Source organism: Bombina bombina, chromosome 1, assembly GCF_027579735.1.
Source record: "Bombina bombina isolate aBomBom1 chromosome 1, aBomBom1.pri, whole genome shotgun sequence".
Classification (NCBI taxonomy): domain Eukaryota; kingdom Metazoa; phylum Chordata; class Amphibia; order Anura; family Bombinatoridae; genus Bombina; species Bombina bombina.
Genome location: NC_069499.1, coordinates 1239487058 through 1239506073, shown reverse-complemented (window position 1 = coordinate 1239506073; position 19016 = coordinate 1239487058). Strand labels below are relative to the sequence as shown.

At 39.8% G+C, this 19016-nt stretch overlaps 1 protein-coding gene across 1 annotated transcript in view; it reads left to right on the top strand.

Moving 5' to 3' along the window:
* Window positions 1-8084, top strand: part of GCSH (glycine cleavage system protein H) — a gene marked incomplete at its 5' end in the record, with an annotated part of 59651 nt that extends 51567 nt beyond the window's left edge. Inside the window, one exon of the mRNA XM_053700644.1 lies at window positions 7451-8084. Coding sequence (XP_053556619.1) covers window positions 7451-7548 — 98 coding nt within the window. The remainder of the gene's footprint in view (window positions 1-7450) is intronic.
* Between the last annotated feature and the right edge of the window lie 10932 nt (window positions 8085-19016).

The following is a 19016-nucleotide window of genomic DNA, read 5'->3' as shown; positions in this document are numbered from 1 at the left end:
CTACAAAGGCACAGGACATTTGGTCAGAATTGATGGCATGATGAATGCAGTATGTTATCAAAAAATACTGGAGGAAAATTTGCATTCATCAGCCCGGAAGCTGCACATGGAACATACTTGGATATTCCAACATGACAATGATGCTAAACACAAGGCCAAGTCGACCTTTCATTGGCTACAGCAGAATAAAGTGATGGTTCTGGAGTGGCCATCTCAGTCTCCTGACCTCAATATCATTGAGCCACTCTGGGGAGATCTCAAACGTGCAGTTCATGCAAGACAGCCTAAGAATTTACAGGAACTGGAGGCATTTTGCCAGGAAGAATGAATGGGCAGCTTTACCATTTGAGAAGATAAAGAGCCTCATCCACAAATGACTTCAAGCTGTCATTGATGTTAAAGGGGGCAATACACGGTATTAAGAACTGGGGTATGTAAACTTTTGATCAGGGTCATTTGGGTAGTTTCTGTTGTCTTTTTAAAAAGAGTAAACACAGTTGATTGATAATAAATGGCTTCAGCCAAACACTAACACTAAGTGAAAGAAAAGTTTTTGTGTTATTATTCATATTCTCTGAAAAATGACCAAGAAATCATAAATTCTGCCAGGGTATGTAAACGTATGAGCACAACTGTATGTGTGTGTGTTTCTGTGTTAAAGTGCAACACCAAGATAAAGCAATACATTCTAATGCATTATATCACTGCACCTGTCTACTAACATTACTGCAAAAAAATATAAATCAAACATTAAATGGGACAGTTAACTGTAAAATTGTTTTTCCCTGAATGTGTTCCCCATAACTTGTTATACCGGCTGCAGCATATAAAATGTATGAGAAATTGCCCATTTATGGTTCTTTTTGCATCAAAAACATAATTTATGTAAGAACTTACCTGATAAATTAATTTCTTTCATATTAGCAAGAGTCCATGAGCTAGTGACGTATGGGATATACATTCCTACCAGGAGGGGCAAAGTTTCCCAAACCTCAAAATGCCTATAAATACACCCCTCACCACACCCACAAATCAGTTTAACTCATAGCCAAGAAGTGGGGTGATAAGACAAAAGTGCGAAAGCATAAAAAATAAGGAATTGGAATAATTGTGCTTTATACAAAAAAAATCATAACCACCACAAAAAAGGGTGGGCCTCATGGACTCTTGCTAATATGAAAGAAATGAATTTATCAGGTAAGTTCTTACATAAATTATGTTTTCATTCATGTAATTAGTAGGAGTCCATGAGCTAGTGACGTATGGGATAATGAATACCCAAGATGTGGATCTTCCACGCAAGAGTCACTAGAGAGGGAGGGATAAAATAAAGACAGCCAATTCCGCTGAAAATAATCCACACCCAAAATAAAGTTTAAATCTTATAATGAAAAAAACTGAAATTATAAGCAGAAGAATCAAACTGAAACAGCTGCCTGAAGTACTTTTCTACCAAAAACTGCTTCAGAAGAAGAAAACACATCAAAATGGTAGAATTTAGTGAAAGTATGCAAAGAAGACCAAGTTACTGCTTTGCAAATCTGATCAACCGAAGCTTCATTCCTAAACGCCCAGGAAGTAGAAACTGACCTAGTAGAATGAGCTGTAATCCTTTGAGGCGGAGTTTTACCTTACTCGACATAAGCATGATAAATCAAAGACTTTAACCAAGACGCCAAAGAAATGGCAGAGGCCTTCTGACATTTCCTTGAACCGGAAAAGATAACAAATAGACTAGAAGTCTTTCGGAAATTTTTAGTAGCTTCAACATAATATTTCAAAGCTCTAACTACATCCAAAGAATACAACGATCTTTCCTTATAATTCTTAGGATTAGGACACAATGAAGGAACCACAATTTCTCTACTAATGTTGTTAGAATTCACAACCTTAGGTAAAAATTTAAAAGAAGTTCGCAACACCGCCTTATCCTGATGAAAAATCAGAAAAGGAGACTCACAAGAAAGAGCAGACAATTCAGAAACTCTTCTAGCAGAAGAGATGGCCAAAAGAAACAAAACTTTCCAAGAAAGTAATTTAATGTCCAGCGAATGCATAGGTTCAAACGGAGGAGTTTGAAGAGCCCCCAGAACCAAATTCAAACTCCGAGGAGAAATTGACTTAATAACAGGTTTTATACGAACCAAAGCTTGTACAAAACAATGAATATCAGGAAGACTAGCAATCTTTCTGTGAAAAAGAACAGAAAGAGCAGAGATTTGTCCTTTCAAGGAACTTGCAGACAAACCTTTATCCAAACCATCCTGAAGAAACTGTAAAATTCTAGGAATTCTAAAAGAAAAATGATGAGAAAGACACCAAGAAATGTAAATCTTCCAGACTATAAGATAATATATCTTCCTAGATACAGATTTACGAGCCTGTAACATAGTATTAATCACAGAGTCAGAGAAACCTCTATGACTGAGAATCAAGCGTTCAATCTCCATACCTTCAAATTTAAGGATTTGAGATCCTGATGGAAAAAAGGACCTTGCGATAGAAGGTCTGGTCTTAACGGAAGAGTCCACGGTTGGCAAGTGGCCATCCGGACAAGATCCGCATACCAAAACCTGTGAGGCCATGCTGGAGCCACCAGCAGAACAAACGAGCACTCCTTTAGAATCTTGGAAATTACTCTTGGAAGAAGAACTAGAGGTGGAAAGATATAGGCAGGATGATACTTCCAAGGAAGTGACAATGCATCCACTGCCTCCGCCTGAGGATCCCTGGATCTGGACAGATACCTGGGAAGTTTCTTGTTTAGATGTGAAGCCATCAGATCTATTTCTGGAAGTCCCCACATTTGAACAATCTGAAGAAATACCTCTGGGTGAAGAGACCATTCGCCCAGATGTAACGTTTGGCGACTGAGATAATCCGCTTCCCAATTGTCTATACCTGGGATATGGACCGCAGAAATTAGACAGGAGCTGGATTCCGCCCATACCAATATTCGAGATACTTCTTTCATAGCCAGAGGACTGTGAGTCCCTCCTTGATGATTGACACATGCCACAGTCGTGACATTGTCCGTCTGAAAACAAATGAACGACTCTCTCTTTAGAAGAGGCCATGACTGAAGAGCTCTGAAAATTGCACGGAGTTCCAAAATATTGATCGGTAATCTCACCTCCTGAGATTCCCAAACCCCTTGTGCTGTCAGAGACCCCCAAACACCTCCCCAATCTGTCAGACTTGCATCTGTTGAAATCACAGTCCAGGTTGGAAGAACAAAGAAGCCCCCTGAACTAAACGATGGTGGTCTGTCCACCACGTCAGAGAGTGTCGTACAATCGGTTTTAAAGATATTGAGATATCTTTGTATAATCCCTGCACTACTGGTTCAGCATACAAAGCTGAAGAGGTTGCATGTGAAAACGAGCAAAGGGGATCGCGTCCGATGCAGCAGTCATAAGACCTAGAATTTCCATGCATAAGGCTACCAAAGGGAATGATTGAGACTGAAGGTTTCGACAAGCTGAAACCAATTTTAGACGTCTCTTGTCTGTCAGAGACAGAGTCATGGACATTGAATCTATCTGGAAACCTAAAAAGGTTACCCTTGTCTGAGGAATCGATGAACTCTTTGGTAAATTGATCCTCCAACCATGTTCTTGAAGAAACGATACAAGTCGATTCGTATGAGATTCTGCTAAATGTGAAGACTGAGCAAGTACCAAGATATCGTTAAAATAAGGTAATACCACAATACCCTGTTCTCTGATTACAGACAGAAGGGCACCTAGAACCTTTGTAAAAATCCTTGGAGCTGTTGCTAGGCCAAACGGCAGAGCCACAAACTGGTAATGCTTGTCTAGGAAAGAGAATCTCAGAAACTGATAGTGATCTGGATGAATCGGAATATGCAGATATGCATCCTGTAAATCTATTGTGGACATATAATGCCCTTGCTGAACAAAAGGCAGAATAGTCCTTATAGTTACCATTTTGAATGTTGTTATCCTTACATAATGAATCAATATTTTTAAATCCAGAACTGGTCTGAAGGAATTCTCCTTCTTTGGTACAATAAAGAGATTTGAGTAAAACCCCAGCCCCTGTTCCAGAACTGGAACTGGCATAATTACTCCAGCCAACTCTAGATCTGAAACACATTTCAGAAATGCTTGAGCCTTCACTGGATTTACTGGGACACGGGAAAGAAAAAATCTTCTTGCAGGAGGCCTTATCTTGAAGCCTATTCTGTACCCTTCTGAAACAATGTTCTGAATCCAAAGATTGTGAATCAAATTGATCCAAATTTCTTTGAAAAACCGTAAACTGCCCCCTACCAGCTGGGCTGGAATGAGGGCCGCACCTTCATGTTGACTTGGGAGCTGGCTTTGGCTTTCTAAAAGGCTTGGATTTATTCCAGACTGGAGATGGTTTCCAAACTGATGCCGCTCCTGTAGGGGAAGGATCAGGCTTTTGTTCCTTATTGTGACGAAAGGAACAAAAACGATTATTAGACCTAAATTTACCTTTAGATTTTTTATCCTGTGGTAAAAAAGTTCCTTTCCCCTCAGTAACAGTTGAAATAATAGAATCCAACTGTGAACCAAATAATTTATTACCCTGGAAAGAAAGGGAAAGCAAAGTTGACTTAGAAGACATATCAGCATTCCAAGTTTTAAGCCATAAAGCTCTTCTAGCTAAAATAGCTAGAGACATATACCTGACATCAACCCTAATGATATCAAAGATGGCATCACAAATAAAATTATTAGCATGTTGAAGAAGATTAACAATGCTATGAGAATTATGATCTGTTACTTGATGCGCTAAAGCTTCTAACCAAAAAGTTGAAGCTGCAGCAACATCCGCTAAAGATATAGCAGGTCTAAGAAGATTACCTGAACATAAGTAAGCTTTTCTTAGAAAGGATTCAATTTTCCTATCTAAAGGATCCTTAAAGGAAGTACTATCTGCCGTAGGAATAGTAGTACGTTTAGCAAGAGTAGAGATAGCCCCATCAACCTTAGGGATTTTGTCCCAAAACTCTGTCAGATGGCACAGGATATAATTGCTTAAAACGTTTAGAAGGAGTAAAAGAATTACCCAAATTATTCCATTCCCTGGAAATTACTTCAGAAATAGCATCAGGGACAGGAAAGACTTCTGGAATAACTACAGGAGATTTAAAAACCTTATTTAAACGTTTAGATTTAGTATCAAGAGGACCAGAATCCTCTATTTCTAATGCAATTAAAACTTCTTTAAGTAAAGAACGAATAAATTCCATTTTGAATAAATATGAAGATTTATCAGCATCAACCTCTGAAACAGAATCCTCTGAACCAGAGGAAACATTATCAGAATCAGAATGATGCTGTTCATTTTAAAATTCATCTGAAAAATGAGAAGTTTTAAAAGACCTTTTACGTTTACTAGAAGGAGGAATAACAGACATAGCCTTCTTAATGGATTTAGAAACAAAATCTCTTATGTTAACAGGAACACTCTGAGTATTAGATGTTGATGGAACAGCAACAGGTAATGTAACATTACTAAAGGAAATATTATCTGCATTAACAAGTTTGTCATGACATCCATTACAAACAACAGCTGGAGGAACAGATACCATAAGTTTACAGCAAATACACTTAACTTTGGTAGGTCCAGCATCAGGCAGCGATTTTCCAGAAGTATCTTCTGATTCAGGGTCAATCTGAGACATCTTGCAATATGTAATAGAAAAAACAACATATAAAGCAAAATTGATCAAATTCCTTAAATGACAGTTTCAGGAATGGTAAAAAATGCCAGTGAACAAGCTTCTAGCAACCAGAAGCAAATAAACAATGATACTTAAATAATGTGGAGACAATAATGACGCCACATCCGGTAACGCCGACATTTTTGGCGCAAAAATGTCAAAAAATTACGCAACTTCCGGTGACAAGTATGACGCCGGAAATAACAAAGAAAATTTTTTTGCACCAAAAAAGTGTGCGCCAAGAATGATGCAATAAAATGAAGCCTTTTCAGCCCCCCGCGAGCCTAACAGCCCACAGGGAAAAAAGTCAAATTTTAAGGTAAGAAAAAAATGATTATCCAAATGCATTATCCCAAATAATGAAACTGACTGTCTGAAATAAGGAATATTGAACATCCTGAATCAAGGCAAGTAAATGTTTAAACACAAATATTTAGAACTTTATATAAAAGTGCCCAACCATAGCTTAGAGTGTCACAAAAATAAGACTTACTTACCCCAGGACACTCATCTACATGTAGTAGAAAGCCAAACCAGTACTGAAACGAGAATCAGTAGAGGTAATGGTATATATGAGTATATCGTCGATCTGAAAAGGGAGGTAAGAGATGAATCTCTACGACCGATAACAGAGAACCTATGAAATAGACCCCGTAGAAGGAGATCATTGAATTCAAATAGGCAATACTCTCTTCACATCCCTCTGACATTCACTGCACGCTGAGAGGAAAACCGGGCTCCAACCTGTTGCAGAGCGCATATCAACGTAGAATCTAGCACAAACTTACTTCACCACCTCCACGGGAGGCAAAGTTTGTAAAACTGATTTGTGGGTCTGGTGAGGGGTGTATTTATAGGCATTTTGAGGTTTGGGAAACTTTGCCCCTCCTGGTAGGAATGTATATCCCATACGTCACTAGCTCATGGACTCTTGCTAATTACATGAAAGAAATAGGCTTGGCTTGCTGACAGATCAGATCGTGTTATCTTAGCACTCAAATGCTTTCCTTTCTTATCTCCGTACCATACTTAGAAAGAACAATTAAAAATTAACATTTTAGAGCTTTATCTCTTCCACCTCCCACTTTGAGTGTAATTTATTCTCTATAGCATATACCCAGGTGTAGGAAGTTTCAGTATGGATACTACAGGCTAAGTCGGCTATTTCAAATGCCAATATAAAGGCTAAGGAGCTATTTGTAAACAATTTAATATACTCTAGCAGGTAAAATAGATAATTGGGAACAAATTAAAGGAAAGTTTTTGGGTAAATTGTCCCTTTAAGACTAACTATTCTGTACAGGCAGTCTTTTTTTTTTTAAAGCTGATTAGACATGTATTATAGTACATTTGTTCAGACAAAACAAGACCTGCTGTAACAAGCATGAAAGTACACAAAAGTGCAAAAAGAAAATGCTGTTTTAAATCACGTATTAACTGTTTACTTTCTTTTAAAGGGGTTAAACACAATTTTTATGTTCCTTTAAGTTTTCTTCCAAACAAAGAATGAGCAACACAAATCGAAATAGATTTTCTTTTTCCAATGGTCATTCAATACTTTTGCCTGTCCCGAAAGCTTAATGTTCCAGTATGTAAAATGATGTATGTATGTTCGGTCTTTTCTCAAAGCTTTTCAGAACATTACATTTTGCAGTGTGTGTATTGTTTGTTTATAGAGCTAAAGTGACTGAAATATCAACGTAATTTTTATTTATTTTTTATTTTTTTAAGGTTGGCTAATCAAGATGACAGTGGATGTTTCCTCTGAACTGGAAGAACTCATGAGTGAGGACGCATATGATAAATACATAAAATCAATAGAGGACTGATCTGTGGACTGTAATCCAGAAACGTTAGCCTTTTGTAGGTTGAGTAGTGCTCTACATTTGATCTTCAGTTCTGGCATTGTTGGGACTTCTTTACCACAGAGAAGTATTTTGTAACGTGTTATTTTTTTAATTGAACACATCTCTCCCTTGAATCTGATGTGAAAGATGGACTGACCATACAGAAATTCCTCAATCTTCACTAAGAATCTTTTTGCACACCTGCACTAACAATTAGTCTGTAGTCTGTTTTTAGAGGTAAATGATCCTTAAACCCAAGAAAAATATAATTATAGTCTTTTGCTAGCCTTCATTGTAATGCTTCTTGCCACAATGTGGGCACATTTATATTTGCTATTTGTCTGTCAAGCAGTGTGACATCTTCTGTTAAACACAGATTTGGCTGCTGGAAAGGCTACTAGCAGAAAAGTCAGATTTTTGATGCAAATTGCATCAGCTGTAATAAAGTTTAAAGCTAAAAATCATCTATGCTGCAGGTCACAAGGTAAATGTGTAATAAAAACTGACTTCTCATCCTATTTGTTGTGTTTTTCTTTTTTTTTCCCCTTCATTTGTAAATCCCTGTTGTATGTTACACATAAACCTGATTTAGATGTAAACCTATTTTATTTGCTTACAGACTGAGCAGTAGTTTGACATCTTGTAGTTAACCCAGATTTCAGAGTGTACTAGAATGGCTGCTAGCAAAAAGTTACATGTCATTATGTAAATGTCATGAAAACTATCTTCTCAGCCCATATCTGTCTCTCTTATGCTTACTCTACCCATGTGTTTAAACTTTTTATATTAAAATCTTAAAATGAGTCAATCCTAGCATTTGTGAAACACTAGGATTGAGCATTGAAACAAAGGGGACTTTAATTCATGGAGTATAAAATACTTCACTCTGAAAGCTCCTTTGTTTCAAGCGTTCACCGTTCTGAACTGCTCAGGCAGCCCACGGCAGAACGCTGTTTTGCTTGAGAGGTGACGTTTTCACCTCTTAAGCCAATAGCTGTGCATGAAATCCGGCGTGGTACCAGATTTCCCGCATGCTATTTGCTAAGAGGTGAAAACGTCACCTCTTGGCAAAACAGCGTTCTGCCGTGGGCTGCCTGAGCAGTTCAGAACGGTGAACACTTGAAACAAATAAAGAGCTTTCAGCATGAAGTAGTTTATACTTCATGAATGAAAGTCCCCTTTGTTTGATTCAATAGTCAGTCCTAGCGTTTCAGAAACACTAGGATTTACTTTCACTTTAAGTTTCTTCTAGTTCCTTTTTTTAGTACTAGGTAATTTAATGTCTAATAAATATATATATATATATATATATATATATATATATATATATATATATATATATATATATATATATATATATGGGGACAATTTCTGTGCCACCTCTAAGGGGTGGGGAAATCACAATTTCTTATGGTAAATTAGTCATTTCAGACAAAATGAAGAATATTGTAATGCACCATTATTACTTATGGTACAATGTACTCAGACAAGCAGCAGATAAAGAATATTGTAATGCACTATTATTACTTATGGTACAATGTATTCAGGCAAGCAGCAGATGGTTTGTATTTCTCCAACATTGGTGTGTCCGGTCCACGGCGTCATCCATAACTTGTGGGAATATTCTCTTCCCCAACAGGAAATGGCAAAGAGCACAGCAAAAGCTGTCCATATAGCCCCTCCCAGGCTCCGCCCCCCCAGTCATTCTCTTTGCCGCTCTGAACAAGTAGCATCTCCACGGAGATGGTGAAGAGTATGTGGTGTTTAGTTGTAGTTTTTTATTCTTCTATCAAGAGTTTGTTATTTTAAAATAGTGCTGGTATGTACTATTTACTCTGAAACAGAAAGAGATGAAGAGTTCTGTTTAAAAGAGGAGTATGATTTTAGCAGTAGTAACTAAAATCAATTGCTGTTCCCACGCAGGACTGTTGAGCTGAGAGAACTTCAGTTGGGGGGAACAGTTTGCAGACTTTTCTGCTCAAGGTATGACTAGCCATTTTTCTAACAAGACTGTGTAATGCTGGAAGGCTGTCATTTTTCCCTCATGGGGATCGGTAAGCCATTTTCTTAGACTTAGAAAGAATAAAGGGCTTATTATGGGCTATTAACTGGTGGACACTCTTAAAGGCTAAATCGATTGTTTATTTAAGTTATTTTTGAAAGTTTGAAGTAATTTTCACACTTTTATTGTTTGGGGAACGTTTTTATCGCCAGGCACTAGTTTAGACACCTTCCCAGTCAGGAAGGGCCTTTCACTATAGTAGGCAGAGCCTCATTTTCGCGCCATTATTGCCCAGTTACTTTTGAGTACAGTGCATGCAGCTGCATGTGTGAAGGTCTGGTATCCACTGAAAATGTTCCTAGAAGGCTTGAATTGGTATCATATACCCCCCTGGGATTGGTGAAGTCGCAACAAAGGCTGTGGCTGGGACTGTAGTGGGGTTAAAATTGCAAACGGCTCCGGTTTCCACATTTTAAGGGTTAACAGCTTGAAAATTGGGGTGCAATACGTTGAATGCATTAAGACACTGTGGTGCAAATTTGGTAAAGATTGAATAATTCCTTCATAGTTTTTCACATATTCAGTAATAAAGTGTGCCCTGTTTAACATTTAAAGAGACAGTAACGGTTTTGTTTTAAAACGGTTTTTGTGCTTTATTAACCAGTTTAAGCCTGTTTAACATGTCTGTACCTTCAGATAGATCATGTTCTGTATGTATGGAAGCCAATGTGGTTCCCCCTTCAAATATATGTGATAATTGTGCCATAGCGTCCAAACATAGTAAGGACAGTACTGTCACAAATAGTAAGGTTGCCCAGGATGATTCCTCAGATGAAGGAAGTAGAGATAGTTCTACATCATCTCCTTCTGTGTCTATACCAGTTATGCCCGCGCAGGCGACCCCTAGTACTTCTAGCGCGCCAATGCTTGTTACTATGCAACAATTGACGGCAGTAATGGATAACTCCATAGCTAATATTTTATCCAAAATGCCAGCATTTCAGAGAAAGCGCTATTGCTCTGTTTTAAACACTGTAGAGCAGGAGGGCGCTGATGATAATTTTTCTGTCATACCCTCACACCAGTCTGAAGTGGCAGTGAGGGAGGGTTTGTCAGATGGAGAAATTTCTGATACAGGAAGAATTTCTCAGCAGGCAGAACCTGATGTTGTGACATTTAAATTTAAATTAGAGCATCTCCGCGCATTACTAAAGGAGGTGCTATCTACTCTGGATGATTGCGACAATCTGGTCATCCCAGAAAAATTGTGCAAGATGGACAAGTTCCTAGAGGTCCCGGTGCACCCTGATGCCTTTCCGATACCTAAACGGGTGGCAGACATAGTGAATAAGGAGTGGGAGAAGCCAGGCATACCTTTTGTCCCTCCTCCCATATTTAAGAAATTGTTCCCTATGGTCGACCCCAGGAAGGACTTATGGCAAACAGTCCCTAAGGTCGAGGGGGCGGTTTCTACACTAGCCAAGCGCACGACCATTCCCATTGAGGACAATTGTGCTTTCAAAGATCCTATGGATAAAAAATTGGAGGGTTTGCTTAAAAAGATTTTTGTACAGCAAGGTTACCTCCTTCAACCTATTTCGTGCATTATTCCTGTCACTACAGCGGCGTGGTTCTGGTTCGAGGAACTGGAAAAGTCGCTCAGTAGGGAGACTCCGTATGAGGAAGTCATGGACAGAATTCACGCACTTAAGTTAGCTAATTCCTTTATTTTAGACGCCGCTTTGCAGTTAGCGGCGAAAAAATCAGGGTTTGCAATTGTGGCGCGCAGAGCGCTCTGGCTAAAGTCTTGGTCGGCGGATGTATTTTCCAAGACAAAATTGCTTAATATCCCTTTCAAGGGTAAGACCCATTTTGGGCCAGAATTGAAAGAGATTATTTCAGACATCACTGGGGGAAAGGGCCATGCCCTCCCACAAGATAGACCTTTCAAGGCTAAGAATAAGTCCAATTTTCTTTCCTTTCGCAATTTCAGGAATGGACCGGCTTCCAACTCTGCAGCCTTTAGACAAGAGGGTAACGCTTCCCAGACTAAACCAGCTTGGAAACCAATGCAAGGCTGGAACAAGGGTAAACAGGCCAAGAAGCCTGCTGCTGCTACCAAAACGGCATGAAGGGGTAGCCCCCGATCCGGGACCGGATCTAGTAGGGGGCAGACTCTCTCTCTTTGCTCAGGCTTGGGCAAGAGATGTTCAGGATCCCTGGGCACTAGAAATACAGGGAGTGCAGAATTATTAGGCAAATGAGTATTTTGACCACATCATCCTCTTTATGCATGTTGTCTTACTCCAAGCTGTATAGACTCAAAGCCTACTACCAATTAAGCCTATTAGGTGATGTGCATCTCTGTAATGAGAAGGGGTGTGGTCTAATGACATCAACACCCTATATCAGGTGTGCATAATTATTAGGCAACTTCCTTTCCTTTGGCAAAATGGGTCAAAAGAAGGACTTGACAGGCTCAGAAAAGTAAAAAATAGTGAGATATCTTGCAGAGGGATGCAGCACTCGTAAAATTGCAAAGCTTCTGAAGCGTGATCATCGAACAATCAAGCGTTTCATTCAAAATAGTCAACAGGGTCGCAAGAAGCGTGTGGAAAAACCAAGGCGCAAAATAACTGCCCATGAACTGAGCAAAGTCAAGCGTGCAGCTGCCAAGATGCCACTTGCCACCAGTTTGGCCATATTTCAGAGCTGCAACATCACTGGAGTGCCCAAAAGCACAAGGTGTGCAATACTCAGAGACATGGCCAAGGTAAGAAAGGCTGAAAGACGACCACCACTGAACAAGACACACAAGCTGAAACGTCAAGACTGGGCCAAGAAATATCTCAAGACTGATTTTTCTAAGGTTTTATGGACTGATGAAATGAGAGTGAGTCTTGATGGGCCAGATGGATGGGCCCGTGGCTGGATTGGTAAAGGGCAGAGAGCTCCAGTCCGACTCAGATGCCAGCAAGGTGGAGGTGGAGTACTGGTTTGGGCTGGTATCATCAAAGATGAGCTTGTGGGGCCTTTTCGGGTTGAGGATGGAGTCAAGCTCAACTCCCAGTCCTACTGCCAGTTTCTGGAAGACACCTTCTTCAAGCAGTGGTACAGGAAGAAGTCTGCATCCGTCAAGAAAAACATGATTTTCATGCAGGACAATGCTCCATCACACGCGTCCAAGTACTCCACAGCGTGGCTGGCAAGAAAAGGTATAAAAGAAGAAAATCTAATGACATGGCCTCCTTGTTCACCTGATCTGAACCCCATTGAGAACCTGTGGTCCATCATCAAATGTGAGATTTACAAGGAGGGAAAACAGTACACCTCTCTGAACAGTGTCTGGGAGGCTGTGGTTGCTGCTGCACGCAATGTTGATGGTGAACAGATCAAAACACTGACAGAATCCATGGATGGCAGGCTTTTGAGTGTCCTTGCAAAGAAAGGTGGCTATATTGGTCACTGATTTGTTTTTGTTTTGTTTTTGAATGTCAGAAATGTATATTTGTGAATGTTGAGATGTTATATTGGTTTCACTGGTAAAAATAAATAATTGAAATGGGTATATATTTGTTTTTTGTTAAGTTGCCTAATAATTATGCACAGTAATAGTCAACTGCACACACAGATATCCCCCTAAAATAGCTAAAACTAAAAACAAACTAAAAACTACTTCCAAAAATATTCAGCTTTGATATTAATGAGCTTTTTGGGTTCATTGAGAACATGGTTGTTGTTCAATAATAAAATTTAATCCTCAAAAATACAACTTGCCTAATAATTCTGCACTCCCTGTAGTCTCTCAGGGTTATCTTCTAGAATTCAAGGAACTACCCCCAAGGGGAAGGTTCCACATGTCTCACTTATCTTCAAACCAAATAAAGAGACAGGCATTCTTACATTGTGTAGAAGACCTGTTAAAGATGGGAGTGATACACCCAGTTCCAACTGTGGAACAAGGTCAGGGGTTTTACTCAAATCTGTTTGTAGTTCCCAAAAAAGAGGGAACTTTCAGACCAATTCTGGATTTAAAAATTCTAAACAAATTTCTCAGAGTTCCATCGTTCAAAATGGAAACCATTCTAACAATTTTACCTACAATCCAGGAGGGTCAATTTATGACTACCGTGGATTTAAAGGATGCGTATCTACATATTCCTATCCACAAAGATCATCATCAGTTCCTAAGGTTCGCCTTTCTGGACAAACATTATCAGTTCGTGGCTCTCCCATTCGGGCTAGCCACTGCTCCAAGAATTTTCACAAAGGTGCTCGGGTCCCTTCTAGCGGTTTTGAGACCAAGGGGTATTGCAGTGGCACCTTATCTGGACGACATTCTAATCAAAGCGTCGTCTCTTTCCAAAGCAAAGGCTCATACAGACATTGTTCTAGCCTTTCTCAGATCTCACGGGTGGAAGGTGAACGTAGAAAAGAGTTCCCTGTCTCCGTCGACAAGAGTTCCCTTCTTGGGAACAATAATAGATTCTTTAGAAATGAAGATCTTCCTGACAGAAGTCAGAAAGTCAAAGCTTCTAAACGCTTGTCAAGTTCTTCACTCTATTCTGCAGCCTTCCATAGCTCAGTGCATGGAAGTAGTAGGGTTGATGGTTGCAGCAATGGACATAGTTCCTTTTGCTCGAATTCATCTAAGACCATTACAACTGTGCATGCTCAAGCAGTGGAATGGGGAATATACAGACTTGTCTCCAAAGATTCAAGTAGACCAGATGACCAGAGACTCACTCCGTTGGTGGTTGTCCCAGGATCACCTGTCTCAGGGAATGAGTTTCCGCAGACCAGAGTGGGTCATTGTCACGACCGACGCCAGTCTATTAGGCTGGGGCGCGGTCTGGGGTTCCCTGAAAGCTCAGGGTTTATGGTCTCGGGAAGAGTCTCTTCTCCCGATCAACATCCTGGAACTGAGAGCGATATTCAATGCTCTCCGGGCTTGGCCTCAACTAGCGAAGGCCGGATTCATAAGATTCCAGTCAGACAACATGACGACTGTAGCTTACATCAACCATCAGGGGGGAACAAGGAGTTCCTTGGCGATGAGAGAGGTATCCAAAATCATCAAATGGGCGGAGGATCACTCCTGCCACCTATCTGCAATCCACATCCCAGGAGTAGACAACTGGGAGGCGGATTATCTGAGTCGTCAGACTTTCTATCCGGGGGAGTGGGAACTCCACCCGGAGGTGTTTGCCCAGTTGACTCAATTATGGGGCATTCCAGACATGGATCTGATGGCGTCTCGTCAGAACTTCAAGGTTCCTTGCTACGGGTCCAGATCCAGGGATCCCAAGGCGACTCTAGTGGATGCATTAGTGGCGCCTTGGTCGTTCAACCTAGCTTATGCGTTTCCACCGTTCCCTCTCCTTCCCAGGCTTGTAGCCAGGATCAAACAGGAGAAGGCCTCAGTGATTCTGATAGCTCCTGCGTGGCCGCGCAGGACTTGGTATGCAGACCTGGTGAATATGTCATCGGCTCCACCATGGAAGCTACCTTTGAGACAGGATCTTCTAGTACAAGGTCCATTCGAACATCCAAATCTAGTTTCTCTGCAGCTGACTGCTTGGAAATTGAACGTTTGATTTTATCCAAGCGTGGGTTTTCAGATTCAGTGATAGACACTCTAGTCCAAGCCAGAAAACCTGTGACTAGAAAGATTTACCATAAAATATGGAAAAGATATATCTGTTGGTGTGAATCCAAGGGATTCTCCTGGAGTAAGATTAAAATTCCTAAGATCCTCTCCTTTCTCCAAGAAGGTTTGGATAAGGGATTGTCAGTGAGTTCTCTAAAAGGACAGATTTCTGCTTTAACTGTCTTGTTACACAAACGGTACAAGCTTTTGTACAGGCTTTGGTCAGAATCAAGCCTGTTTACAGACCCTTGACTCCTCCCTGGAGTCTAAATTTAGTTCTTTCAGTTCTTCAAGGGGTTCCGTTTGAACCCTTACATTCCATAGATATCAAGTTACTATCTTGGAAAGTTCTGTTTTTGGTTGCTATTTCTTCTGCTAGAAGAGTTTCTGAATTATCTGCTTTGCAGTGTAATCCACCCTATCTGGTGTTCCATTCAGATAAGGTTGCTTTGCGTACCAAGCCTGGTTTTCTTCCAAAAGTTGTTTCCAACAAGAATATTAACCAGGAAATAGTTGTTCCTCCTTTGTATCCGAATAAGAAGGAACGTTTGTTACACAATTTAGATGTAGTCAGTGCTTTAAAGTTCTATTTAGAAGCAACAAAGGATTTCAGACAAACTTCTTCTTTGTTTGTCGTTTATTCTGGTAAGAGGAGAGGACAAAAAGCTACTGCTACCTCTCTTTCTTTCTGGCTGAAAAGCATAATCCATTTGGCTTATGAGACTGCCGGACGGCAGCCTCCTGAACGAATCACAGCTCACTCTACTAGGGCTGTGGCTTCCACATGGGCCTTCAAGAACGAGGCTTCTGTTGATCAGATATGTAAGGCAGCGACTTGGTCTTCTCTGCACACTTTTGCCAAATTCTACAAATTTGATACTTATGCTTCTTCGTAGGCTATTTTTGGGAGAGAGGTTTTGCAAGCCGTGGTGCCTTCTGTTTAGGTAACCTGATTTGCTCCCTCCCTTCATCCGTGTCCTAAAGCTTTGGTATTGGTTCCCACAAGTTATGGATGACGCAGTGGACCGGACACACCAATGTTGGAGAAAACAGAATTTATGCTTACCTGATAATTTCTCCAACGGTGTGTCCGGTCCACGGCCCGCCCTGGTTTTTTAATCAGGTTTGAAAAATTTCTTTCTCTATACACTACAGTCACCACGGCACCCTATAGTTTCTCTTTTTCTTTCATGTAATTAGCAAGAGTCCATGAGCTAGTGACGTATGGGATATACATTCCTACCAGGAGGGGCAAAGTTTCCCAAACCTTAAAATGCCTATAAATACACCCCTCACCACACCCACAAATCAGTTTTACAAACTTTGCCTCCTATGGAGGTGGTGAAGTAAGTTTGTGCTAGATTCTACGTTGATATGCGCTCCGCAGCAGGTTGGAGCCCGGTTTTCCTCTCAGCGTGCAGTGAATGTCAGAGGGATGTGAGGAGAGTATTGCCTATTTGAATGCAATGATCTCCTTCTACAGGGTCTATTTCATAGGTTCTCTGTTATCGGTCGTAGAGATTCATCTCTTACCTCCCTTTTCAGATCGACGATATACTCTTATATATATATACCATTACCTCTGCTGATTTTCGTTTCAGTACTGGTTTGGCTTTCTACAACATGTAGATGAGTGTCCTGGGGTAAGTAAGTAAGCTTTTTCTGTGACACTCTAAGCTATGGTTAGGCACTTTTTTATAAAGTTCTAAATATATGTATTCAAACATTTATTTGCCTTGACTCAGGATGTTCAACATTCCTTATTTTCAGACAGTCCGTTTCATATTTGGGATAAAAATTTGAATCAATCATTTTTTCTTACCTTAAAAAATTTGACTTTTTCCCTGTGGGCTGTTAGGCTCACGGGGGCTGAAAATGCTTCATTTTATTGCGTCATTCTTGGCGCTGACTTTTTTGGCGCAAACATTTTTTTCTGTTTCCGGCGTCATACATGTCGCCGGAAGTTGCGTCATTTTTTGACGTTTTTTTGCGTCAAAAGTGTCAGCGTTCTGGATGTGGCGTCATTTTTGGCGCCAAATAATGTGGGCGTCTTATTTGGCGCTAAAAAATATGGGCGTCATTTTTGTCTCCACATTATTTAAGTCTCATTATTTATTGCTTCTGGTTGCTAGAAGCTTGTTCACTGGCATTTTTTTCCCATTCCTGAAACTGTCATTTAAGGAATTTGATCAATTTTGCTTTATATGTTGTTTTTTCTATTACATATTGCAAGATGTTTCACGTTGCAACTGAGTCAGAAGATACTTCAGGAAAAATCGCTGCCCGGTGCTGGAGCTACCAAGCTAAGTGTATCTGCTATAAACTTTTGGTATCTGTTTCTCCAGCTGTTGTTTGTATTGCATGTCATGACAAACTTATTAATGCAGATAAAATTTCCTTTAGTACTGTTACATTACCTGTTGCTGTTCCGTCAACATCTAATTTTCAGAGTGTTCCTGATAACATAAGAGATTTTATTTTTAAATCCATTAAGAAGGCTATGTCTGTTATTTCTCCTTCTAGTATACATAAAAGTCTTTTAAAACTTCTCTTTTTTCAGATGAATTTTTAAATGAACATCATCATTCTGATACTGATAATGGTTCTTCTGGTTCAGAGGTTTCTGTCTCAGAGGTTGATGCTGATAAATCTTCGTATTTGTTCAAGATGGAATTTATTCGTTCTTTACTTAAAGAAGTATTAATTGCATTAGAAATAGAGGATTCTGGTTCTCTTGATACTAAATCTAAACGTTTAAATAAGGTTTTTAAATCTCCTGTAGTTATTCCAGAAGTGTTTTCTCTCCCTGATGCTATTTCTGAAGTAATTTCCAGGGAATGGAATAATTTGGGTAATTCATTTACTCCTTCTAAAACGTTTTAAGCAATTATATCCTGTGCCATCTGACAGATTAGAGTTTTTGGGACAAAATCCCTAAGGTTAATGGGGCTGTCTCTACTCCTGCTATATTTTTAGCGGATGTTGCTGCAGCTTCAACTTTTTGGTTAGAAGCTTTAGCGCAACAAATAACAGATCATAATTTTATAGCATTATTATTATTCTATAACATGCTAATAATTTTATTTGTGATACCATCTTTTGATACCATTAGAGTTGATGTCAGGTATATGTCTCTAGCTATTTTAGCTAGAAGAGCTTTATGGCTTAAAACTTGGAATGCTGATATGTCTTCTAAGTCAACTTTGCTTTCCCTTTCTTTCCAGGGTAATAAATTATTCGGTTCTCAGTTGGATTCTATTATCTCAACTGTTACTGGAGGGAAGGGAACTTTTTTACCAAAGGATAAAAAATCTAAGGTAAATTTAGGTCTAATAATAGTTTTCGTTCCTTTCCTCACAACAAGGAACAAAAGCCTGATCCTTCATCCTCAGGAGCGGTATCAGTTTGGAAACCATTTCCAGTTTGGAATATATCCAAGCCTCATAGAAACCCAAAGCCAGCTCCTAAGTACCCATGAAGGTGCGGCCCTCATTCCAGCTAAGCTGGTATGGGGCAGATTACGTTTTCTTCAAAGAAATTTGGATCAATTCCGTTCACAATCTCTGGTTTCAGAACATTGTTTCAGAAAGGTACAGAATTGGCTTCAAGTTAAGGCCTCCTGCAAAGAGATTTTTTTCTTTCCCGTGTCCCAGTAAACCCAGCAAAGGCTCAGCATTTCTGAAATGTGTTTCAGATCTAGAGTTGGCTGGGGTTTTATTCTATCTCTTCATTGTACCAAAGAAGGTCAATTCCTTCAGACCAGTTCCGGATCTATCAATATTGAATCGTTATGTAAGG